Source organism: Eretmochelys imbricata, chromosome 1, assembly GCF_965152235.1.
Source record: "Eretmochelys imbricata isolate rEreImb1 chromosome 1, rEreImb1.hap1, whole genome shotgun sequence".
Taxonomy (NCBI): Eukaryota; Metazoa; Chordata; order Testudines; family Cheloniidae; genus Eretmochelys; species Eretmochelys imbricata.
The window spans coordinates 189,211,128-189,223,018 of record NC_135572.1 but is presented as its reverse complement, the minus strand read 5'-3'; the positions used below and the strand labels follow the sequence as shown (position 1 = coordinate 189,223,018).

At 36.6% G+C, this 11,891-nt stretch overlaps 1 protein-coding gene across 1 annotated transcript in view; it reads left to right on the top strand.

Annotated features, from left to right (window-relative positions):
- The first annotated feature begins 259 nt into the window (after window positions 1-259).
- EPHA6 (EPH receptor A6) overlaps window positions 260-11,891 on the top strand; it is a 621,363-nt gene continuing 609,731 nt past the window's right edge. Inside the window, exon 1 of the mRNA XM_077816508.1 lies at window positions 260-962. Coding sequence (XP_077672634.1) covers window positions 260-962 — 703 coding nt within the window. The remainder of the gene's footprint in view (window positions 963-11,891) is intronic.

The following is an 11,891-nucleotide window of genomic DNA, read 5'->3' as shown; positions in this document are numbered from 1 at the left end:
ACAATAAAGGTAATACAGAACATATAGGATCTGATGTTGAGACATGCCAAGTATCTTCATCCCCCATTGAAGCCACGATCATTAGAAATTTTGTTTTCCTGATACAGTTTCTCTATTTCTGTTCTTTTCAACATGGAACTTCTAAGATGCAAACTATCTTTTCCATAGTAAACCTTCTTTTAATTAATATCTAAGCTCTAATTTTTAAGTAAAGGAAATGTTCTAACTCTATTAAGGTTTATATATATATATATAGGTTATGATTCTTGGTTTTTCAAACAACTTGTTTTCTTTTCAGTGGGATGCCATAACTGAAATGGATGAACACAATCGTCCCATTCACACCTACCAGGTATGTAATGTAATGGAACCAAACCAAAACAACTGGCTTCGTACAAATTGGATCTCCCGTGATGCAGCCCAGAAAATTTATGTGGAAATGAAGTTTACCCTGAGGGACTGCAACAGCATTCCATGGGTACTGGGAACTTGCAAAGAAACTTTTAACCTTTACTACATGGAGTCAGATGAGTCCCATGGAGTTAAATTCAAGCCAAGCCAATACACTAAAATTGATACTGTTGCAGCTGATGAGAGTTTTACCCAGATGGACTTGGGTGACCGCATCCTTAAACTCAACACAGAAGTTCGTGAGGTTGGGCCAGTAAACAGGAAAGGATTCTATCTTGCTTTCCAGGACATTGGAGCCTGCATTGCTCTGGTCTCTGCCCGCGTTTACTACAAAAAGTGCCCTTTCACAGTTCGTAACTTGGCTATGTTTCCTGATACTATTCCAAGGGTTGATTCTTCCTCTTTGGTGGAAGTACGGGGTTCCTGTGTGAAGAGCGCTGAGGAGCGGGATACTCCAAAACTGTATTGTGGAGCAGATGGGGATTGGCTTGTGCCTCTTGGGCGATGCATCTGCAGTGTAGGATATGAGGAAGTGGATGGTTCCTGCCATGGTAAGAAAATAGCACTTTATAAAAGTTACCTTATGCAATTATCTGCATAGCAAATAAAGCATTTGTATGTTGAAACTATTGCACCACATATTTATAAGGAATGCCTCTATAAGCAAAATGTACTTTCAAAGTCATGGTATTGTTGGTTTGTAAGAAAACTTTTAGTTTCTAAGTGACAGCTTTATAATCATTCATTCAGAATGAACAGTTTTAAGTGCTGCATGAATATCAAGTAAAGTAATTAGGTACAAATATATATGGATGTTGAGTTCAGTCAGAGAGAAAAGACGATTTACTGCAGTGTGCGCATAAGTTCAATGTGAATGTGAAAGTTTAGAAATAAGGCTACTAAAATTCTCTTTCATTATGGTATTGAATTATACTGCATAGCCAGTATTGGTGTTTCAGTAACAAATATCTGTTACCATTTCTTGCTTTGAAAAATGCAGGATAGCTGTCTCCTGCATTTAAACAAGTAGTACGGTACAAGTAGTACAAACAAGTACTACAAACTTCTCCAGTGTTTGCTGCTGCTTCTTGTTGTCTCCTTGGAAAATATGTCTACCCCAATGCTATTCAATAGTTTTGTGATTTGAAACTTTCTATGGGGATCATTTTGTGTGAGAATATTATTTAGGATAGATATAATATGTCGGACAGATATAGTATTGCATTTTGTTAGGGCATGGAAGGGCATGAATGATTTCTCAGAACAAGTAACAATTTCTTGAAGATGGCTTCAAAGGGAAAATATTTTCATTTCTTGGCTACACCTGCCATGCATGGATTAGAGCACAGAAGAACAGGAAGTATGAACAAAAAAAGTCTTCTGCAGCTGTCAAGTGTTGTTTATGGAATATAGCACTATTTGTGTCAGACTCTTCAGAAAGAGGATGCATCATTGGAAGTTGGTGATGATTGAACTTTTTGCTCAGTTGAAAAGTCCACCTCTGACCTCAACCTCCTGATTATTTGGTACATGGCAAATAGGCATTCAGATAAAACTCTGATAAAGTCACACTCTTGGGTAAGATTAGGAATTTTTGTGAGGTTGGGGCACATCCCTCCTAAAATTTGAAAATTTGGTCATGTAGTTCTAGTTCTTTTCAGCCATGTGCATGTGTTGACAGACTTCTCTCAATACCTGTCAAAGATGTTTGTTCTTTGGTACAGCAATGCATCTTATAGCACCCAAAATATGAAGCTGTCAGGTTTATCAGCAGGTTTCCTCATGGTAATGATTGTTGCATGTCCATCTATCACAAGGCATCCTGAAAAGTCTTTGAGATCTATAGTTGACAGGTATTGTAGTAAAAATGTATCCTTAGTGCAACTACGCAGATACCAGGGATGAATTTGACCCTAATGTCAGCAGACAATACACCTGACAATACTGACTTTCCACCAGTGTGGAAGGGTGCCATTTATTTCCACTAGTGATATAGGCAGTTGCTTCTGTTCATCTTGCAGAATGTCCTGGACGTTAATATGCTGGTCAGTTTCAGAAACAATCAGGCTCTACTAAAGAGCATATCTGCTTTTAATGTTCTTTTATTCTCCTTTCTGTAACAACTGCATATAGGTTTGTGAATGTGATGACTCTGTTCCTGAATAGTGGGTTATAGAGGGCATGCCACTATATAAAACCACTTTCCTTTGCACAAAGGTCTCTGCCTGCTTTAGTCTGTCTGGCTTGTAAGGAGGAAGGAGAAAAGCCAAAAGTCTCCATAAATTACACAAGGGACTTTGCTATTGGTAATGGACAACAGTGTAGAAACTTTAGATAGATAAATAGTATGGAGAACATTAGCACGGGAGCATTAAAAACACTTTATATACTGCCATAAGAAAGTGGACCTCACTTTCTCCAGTGTTGTTGTGATGACAAAAAATTATCACTGTCTCCTGAAATTTATCCATCAGAAAAGATACCAATTTTGGCAACATCATAAATAGAAATGTATATCCAGTTAAGATATTTATGATTTTTTTTTGCATAGGATTTCGTTTTATCTCTGACTGACTAATAGGGTAAGAATTTTCCACAACAAAAGCTATTACACTTTGTGAATTCCATTGCATTGTGTGATTCATACTATAGGACTATGTGTAAGCAATGCTACCTGCACCCTAAACCAAGAGCGAGTGACTCTGAAGCTTCTCGCTGTACATCCATTTGTTAATTCAGTAAGAGGATCAAGAATACTGTTAAACAACCATATACTAGATGGAAGCATAATGAACTATAGGAGTGTCTAAAAGCTTATTTAATAGAGTATTTATTTTTATTTAATTGCCCAGAGAGTGACAGGTTAATGTTTAAACAGATTGTGCTCTAAGATAACTGCTTTAGGGTTTTTTTCTCTTTTTGGCTTGCTGTGGAGATATAAATTAATTTCAAAGGTGGATGACATTTCCATCCATCTGTACATCTTGAGTCTTATGCCATGTATTTTAAGGTTGGCACTGGTCTTTCTAATTTTTAATTCCTTACTGTACATTTGTGTTTTGTTTTCACCAACTAGTTGTGCCTAAATGGTGATCTAGAAGAATCACTGCTAGGGTATTTGTTTCCTCACTTCCTTAGACTTTCAATACAGACATACATCTCTGCCAAGTCTGATTGCAGGGTGTTTTTATTGTATTTTGTTTTGGAATGTGGACACTTGGTCAAAATAAACTGAATTGAGATAACCATCTCATTTAATATAGTCCCCTCAAACAACCATCAAATCATGGTTGGGGGGGGAGGGATAGCTCAGTGGTTTGAGCATTGGCCTGCTAAATCTAGGGTTGTGAGTTCAATCCTTGAGGGGGCCATTTAGGGGTCTGGGGCAAAAATTGGGGATTGGTCCTGCTTTGAGCAGGGGGTTGGACTAGATGACCTCCTGAGGTCCCTTCCAACCCTGATATTCTATGATAACTATCTGGGAGCACTCCTAGCCAGGGTGAGGTCTGAACCAGAAAGTTAAAAAGACTTGGTGCCCATCAGCAACCTTCTAAGCCATCCAGTCTATGCACAAATTAAACTTAAAGTGATTTGAAAAGTATCTGTTTGGTACAGAAATTAATGCACCATTTGACATTTCTAATTTATTTATTAAAAACAGGAAAGAAGAGTGTAAAATAAAATAAAATAAACCACACACCAAACCAGTTGTTCTTTTTTTTGTTTAAGATCACCATGATCATTGCTTATTCCAAACATTACCAACATAATTCCTTCCATTTGTGTCCCCAAGAAACTTCTTTAGTATTCTCTCATTGAAGTTTCATGCAATTGTATCTCAGAGATATCTGAACATTCAAACTATTTGATGCCCTTCCATCAGTACCCCTCAGTGGATATACTCTCTCATGATACTCCAAGTCTATATGTGAAGGAAGAGAAAAGGCTAGTTAATTGGTGATCAGTGCTATTTTGTGTCATTCTCTACCCCACGTTAATTGTCAAACTTCTTAATATTATCCCGTGCTGACATTTGTTCTGATATATTGTGCACGTGCTGAAGGGTTACTAGAGGGAAAAGGCTAACTATGAAAACTATATTAATGCATTTTACGTTCCCCATATATATTTTTCCTGTTTGCTGAATTACGGGTCACCAAGAGTTGAGTAATCCGCCCACTCACCTGCCAGTGAGGAATAATAAGCCTTTCATGGTGAGGATGGATCAGTTTCCACTGAACTAAAAAAAATTCTTACTCTTAGAGATGTGAAGATGACGACAAAATATCCACTGATGCAGAACTGTCTTTCTGAATCTGTGGAAACACTGCTTTCTGCTGCTCATAGTTTCAGTAAGCAGTTACAAAGTGAATGAATAAATCTTTGGTCAATTTTACTGCTGTTCTTAAAAATTCAGTGGGCTGCAGGAAAACTGTCAAAAATCATGTCAATTTCATGGTGCTGTTGGGAAAGTTATTAGCAGCAGCTTAACCAGAAATACCTAGTATATTGAAATTAATGTTATGTAATTATATCTGGAGACTTCCACTGATTTATTCTTCTCTTTGTACCCATGTCAATATTCATACTTCACTTCTTCTTGACTCTTTTTCCTGTTTACACAGGGTTGGAGTCGCCCACGATTTTTCACCATTCCTTCCAGTCCATGGCACAGGTTCATAGGTCTTGGAGTTCCAGACCTTTTCTCTTCAAACTACTCTTGCTAGAATCCTTCCATTGTATCCTTGGTCTTCCACGTCCTTTTTTGCTGTCCTCTTCCTCCCATCTTTTCTTTGCTGGTCATTCTTTTTCCATTCTTATTGCATTTCCAGCTCGCCTCTGCTTTCCAACCTATCTATCACTGAGAGTCCCAAGTTAATCTCCCCCCTAATTTCTTCCGTGTACTCTCTGTCTACGTTGCCTACCATTCTCCTCAGTATATTATTTTCTATAACTGTATCTTCTTTTCTTCTGTCTCCGTAATACCCACCATTTCCAAAACATAAAGCAGCCGGAACAAACACATGCGGCATATGCTTGTCCTTTTAGTTGCTTACTTAATTGCCAGTGGCACAGTGCTCCTGTCTCCTTTTTCACTGCTGCCTGTACACATTAGGTTCTTTTATCCAATTCTCCAGATCTCTCTGCTATGGCACTAAGTTTACTTACCAAGTAAACAAATTATTTCTTCTGATTCAGTGTCAATATTCGCCATCCAACATTTTTTTTTCAGCAGCACCATTTCAGAGTGAATGTGTCTGAGTGAGGAATTTGACAGCCTGATTATATCCATATTTATTAAATTCACTACTGAAAATGGTGGGTGCTAATGCTGGAATATTTAGGAGAAATAGTGCTAGAATAGGTTGCCATTTGTACTGATTTAGGGACTTATTCTACTCTTATTGAAGTCAATGGCAAAAAGTCCAAATGAGTACAGAATTGCTCCCTCACTGTACTTTTTAAAAATATTTTAGTGACAGACACTTTAAAAACGCAGTCTTCTCTGAATTAATTGTATACATCATCTGTCCCTTTTTGATTTATGAAACTGAGTTTAATTTCAAACTATATTTTCAAGAAGTCAGTAAAAATAGTTATAGGGTATCTTCTGCTTATATGTTCCAGTGTGTTACGTTTCATTAAACATTTTGCATAACTATATAGTACTGATGAACTGGAGAAGCTAATAGCAGAAATCAGAGCCAGTCACACCATACTGTGGGCAGGTATTATGCAGCATTCTCTACACGGCTTTATCAGTACACGTTTCTGGTGAGTTCCAATTTCCATGCCATTCTTTTTCTGTTGAGCAGAGAATGTAAATCATGCTGAAATTAACATGTGCCATATTGTGGTTTGTAGTGTGTAAACCACTACTAGGAATAAATGGTTAATTTTTACTTGTGATCCTTGAGAAGATGTGAATTTGGATTGCTGGAGGTGAAAGGTATATTCATTTTCATTGACTATAAAAGGGAAGAGAAGAAGGGATATGATAGACATCTATAAAATAACAAATATTGCGGAAAAGGCCAATTTGGATATTCCTATTCACTTTTGCTCAAAATAAAACAAGAAGTTGGCCTTCAAACATAAGAGGTAACAAATTAAGAATGGGCAAAATGGAATTGTTTGACACAGTGTACAATTTATAGAACTCACTCCTGCAGAATATTATTGGGCAGATAGTTTAATAAGAGTAAAGAGTAGACATTTAAAGAGGAACAGAATGTGCATTTTAGTTAGGATAGCAACAAAAAAGCTGTTAGTTGCTGGTTTGTGTTAGGAAGGCATTCCCGGGACTTTTGGTACTGCAGTGTATAATGGGTACTTGTTCCCCCTCCTCTGAAGCATTTTATAGACACCATGGTCAGAAACCGAATACTGGATGAGATGATCCATAATCTGTATCATTATTCCGTATTAAAGTCGCACAGAATAATTTTTAATGACTATGCTAGATAAGTCTTCCATAAGACTAACATACCACTAATTGGCTTATTATTAGCTAAAGGCTGGTTCCTTAATGGTTCAGTGAAAATTAGCTGAATTTATTAATTATTTATGGAGTACATTTAAATTAGGTGGTACAAAATATTAGTTATTATATATACATCAGCATGTGTGCCATTTCAATGTCTCATCCAATCAAAATGCATGCAGCAATTTATTTTATCTATACAGTGCATATTCTTGAAGAATATTCTCAGAAAAATAAAGTAAACAATGTTGTATGGCTTTCTGGATGAATTTGTTGACATGTGGGATGAGTACTGATAGATTATCAGGCTAACTCAGTTAGGACATTCCAATGATATTAACTAGTAGATTGAAGCTGAAATTTTTAAACTAGGGTTGTTTAAACTCTATTTGACACAGAGAGCAGTGCATGAGCACCATTGAAATTTGCTAATAATAAATAAAACAGGTAAATTTTTCTGTTGTTCAATTAGCTCTAGTTTGAACTAACATTACAGCTATAGGATTTACACCTTAATACCCTGTCATCAGCATTACTTCTTGTAATTTATTTAGAAATTCTTTTAACTCTGAAGAAATTAATTTAAAAACCAAAAAAAAAAAAAAAAACCCAGAGAGCCCATCGCTTTGCTTCTGGGAGTAATCTCACAAAACGTGTGAGTTATGATATGGCAACTTCCAACTTGCTCGGTGCCAAGTTATTAAAACAAAAACAAAAAAAACCATGAGGTAACCATGCTTTAGTTACATGTCTGCTGACACAAGAAAAGATAAATATGTTGACAACAGAACAGACGGTTTGTTTTTGGATGCAAAAGCATAATGCTTCCTTAGGTCCATCTAGCCCAGTATCCTGTCTTCTGACAGAGGCCTTTGGCAGATGCTTCAGAGGGAATGAAAAGAATGGGAAAATTATCGCATGATCCATCCCCTGTCATCCAGTCCCAGTGTCTGGCAGTCAGAGGCTTAGGGACATCCAGAGAATAGTGTTGCATCCCTGATCATCTTTGCTAATAGCCATTGATGGACCTATTCTCCATGAAATTATTTAATTCTTTTTTTTAACCCAATTATACTTGTGCCCTTCACAACATCTCTTGGCAATGAATTCTACAGGTTGACTGTGCATTGTCTGAAGAAGTTTTTCCTTTTGTTGTCTTTAAACCTGCTGCCTATTAATTTAATTGGATGACCCCTGGTTCTTGTGTTAAGTTCACTTTCTCTAGTCTATATGCATTATTTTATTATTTTATGCATTATATTTTATATCGCCCCCTTTGTCTTCTCTTTTCTAAACTGAACAGTTCCAGTCTTTTTAATCTCTCCTCATATGGAAGCTGTTCCAGACCCCTAAAAATTTTGGTTGCCCTTTTCTGAATTTTTTCCATTTCTGATATATCTTTTCCGAGGTTAGGCGTTGAACTTCATCTGCCATGTTGTTGCCCAGTTGCCCAGTCACCCAGTTTACTGAGATCCCTTTGTAACTCTTCACTGTCAGTTTTGGACTTAACTATCTTGATTTATTTTGTATCATCCGTAAACTTTGCCACCTCACTGTTTACCCCTTTTCCCAGATCATTTATGAATATGTTCAACAGCACAGGTTCTAGTACAGATCCCTGTTGGACCCTGCTATGTCCCTGTCTCAATTCTGAAAACTGACCATTTACTCCTACCCTTTGCTTCCTGTCTTTTAACCAGTTACTGATCCTTGAGAGAACCTTCTCTCTTATCCCATGACTGCTTCAACCTCCTATGCCAGTTCTAGGACCCCAGGCACCCACATGCCCTTCTGTGATAGCATCATGTAAGCTCAGGAGTCATGTATGTCCCTTTTTTCAGGGAACAAAGGTGTTCAGTTGAGTAAAGCACGTCTATAAAACATAATAGTGTTGGTTTTTATTGTTTTTAATTACTAATTTTGGATTTATATCCTGCAGCCATGAATTCAGAGCCCAAGCTTCTCTTTCCTACTCCATTCCATTCTCAGAACCTGGTGCTTCCTTACCCTCCTCTTCCTGGAACAGCTACTTTTAGGGTCCTTATCTTAAGCACCTATGTAACCCTGAGTTGTTAACAGTCACTTGCCAGAAAAATTTCAGAGTAACAGCCGTGTTAGTCTGTATTCGCAAAAAGAAAAGGAGTACTTGTGGCACCTTAGAGACTAACCAGTTTATTTGAGCATGAAAGCTCATGCTCAAATAAACTGGTTAGTCTCTAAGGTGCCACAAGTACTCCTTTTCTTTTTGCCAGAAAAAGAGTAGTGTCTGCAATACTAGTCTCTCAGAGAAGATACACAGGCATGGAGGGCTCCCTCTGCACAGGGATCTGACCTTGGGACAGCCTGGGTTTAATATTGTTTTTATTTAGTAACTGTGACTGTGTTTAATTTCTATAAATTACCCAGTAATTAAATTATTTTTAAAAACGATCCCATACAATTCTTTAATAGTTACTAGAAATGACTGTGAATTACTAAATTAGTGTGAATCACTTGCAAAGTAGACACGTTCTTTTGCTGTTCCAAAGAAATTAAACATGTTTTTTACTGGTTTCAGCTCACGAAAGCTCATGCTCAAATAAACTGGTTAGTCTCTAAGGTGCCACAAGTACTCCTTTTCTTTTTGTTTTTTACTGTAATTTATTTATTTGGCTGACATTAAAAGCTTTCACTGTTTTTCAGAACACATATTTTCAAGAAAAACTCTGTTTTTCAGTGTAAAATATACATTAGTCATAAACCGTCTGTCATGTAGAGTAGCATAGTATCTATGAAGCACAGAGAGATTTAAATCCGAACCTAAATATTGAGGAAATGTCACTGCAATTCAGTGCTTCCAATTAATTCCATCTTTTGATTGGCACCTCTTCCAAAAGACTACATTTTAATACATTCTAGCAACATAATGGAGAAATAACACAGGAACTATGTGTTCTGTGGATAATAGTCAGTGTAAAAAAGCAATTATTATTGACTTTGACAAAGCTTTTGAATATGGTTAACTACAGATAACTCTTGGCAAGCTGCACAAAATTGTATTTGACCTTATTTAACTCAAGTACAGTATAAATTATTTTCTCTAAATAAAAGCAGATATACAGTAAAGCATAATTCATATTATTAGCTCTTGTGGTATAGCATGCATCAGTAGTGAGGCTTTTTATGTTTACATTGTTTTTATTTTTTCATTTTCCAAATGCCAATATGTCAAAATTATTCCATGCTGTATCTATTTTATATGCACACATAGTTTATATTCCCCAGTAGCATACAATGTATAACTCATCTCCTTACCACGTTACAAACCAATTTTGACTCTTCCTTTGTTACAGAAAATATTTTGCTTGCTTTGACAAAAGAAATTTGCGTGGGTCAGTTAGAGCAAAGAAAAGGAAGACTACAAACAGAGGATAGAGCAGAATCAGTCCAATTTGTTCATCTTTGGGCATCTGTTAAATATTAAAGAAATATTATTTAAAATATTGAAAAAATCAATTGAACCACATGTTTTGTGTAACAATGTATCGCTTTGGGCTGATCTGCAGATGTATGATGTGTTCAGGTAGAGCAGTGCCTTTTAAAAAAAATCCTTTAGATCACTTCAGTGGTTTTTCTGTGTATATAAATGCATACTGGGAAGCTGCAAAACATTTCTCTTTTATCTATTCAACTTTTCTAGTTTTATACCAAACTGACATCTTCTTTTCATATTCAATATCTTAACGTTGAAGAAATCTATTTAAAAGTCTATTACTGAAATGATTTGCTCCTTACTACGGTAAAATGACAGCAGTGAAATAATTACTTATGGACACCTGTTTTCCACAACTACCTATGTTAACAGCCTGCGAAATCTCAGCCCCATCAAGTTTTCCTAGCTACCTCCATATTAAAACACCATACCTGGCAGCCCACCTGCCTGACACATTTCTAGCCACCTGCAGACCTGTTCAGCTGTGTAAACTGCACTGCAATCAACTTGACAAAGCAGCTGGAAAGGGAAGCCACTTCAGGATTTAGCAATTTCAAAAAATGAAGAATGTTAATTGTTTTTTTTTAAACTTTGCACATAAGTGAAAGTGCATTGGTGCTAAATAAGTAAAAGTTGTCTGAATGGTCTCATGATGGCATACTGAATTTGCATGCATCTCTTACAGTGACCAAAAAGCCTTGCAGTAGACATAATTAACTGGTTTCTGCTACATTTCATATACAAAATTTGATGCCCTGATCTTATAAAGGCTTCTGAATAAAATTATGTGGAAGAATATGTTACTTGTAAATGAAATCACTCAGGCACCCAAGAGAAAAGAGAAGAATTGTCTCCATTATTTTATCCTTGTGCTAAAATTAATATAAATAAGTACAATATGCAGTATGAAATGCATGTCTGCAATGAAATAATCAAGTAAAACTAGGTACAGCAAAACTGTTTTACTAATTAATTTTCAAGCGAAGATTATCACTGTAACCTGCACTCACACAGTTACTGTATGAAGTTTTGAGAAGCATAGACATGCTGGTATTCAGATATTTCTAGGTTTAGATTTTGTACCACTTTTATAGTGTTGGATATTGATCAGTCCAGCTATCTTTGATAAACACTAGACAAAAGTTGCTAAAAGGATTCTCTTCTGATTGATTTTTCTTGCTTCAGGCTCAGTAAGCGAGCTGCACAATTTGATATCAGCACCAGTTACTAGCAATCTCTATTAAATTACAATTATTTGTCCTTGGCACTGTCACTAGACCAGTCACCTCCTGAGTGTTCCCTCTGTCCATTGCCTGCCTCAGTTCCAGCCTTGCCCCCCATGTAGGGTTTTTTAAAATAAACTTTATTTATTCATATAGGCTTTCATGGGTTCAATGACAGTAGCCCTCCTTAGGGTCTCCTAAGGACAGTAGCCCTCCTTTATTAACTTAAAGTTCCAAATTAAAAATGTCTTCCCATCGGCCTTAAGCTGGACACATCCCCAAACTCCCCTGGTATCTAAAG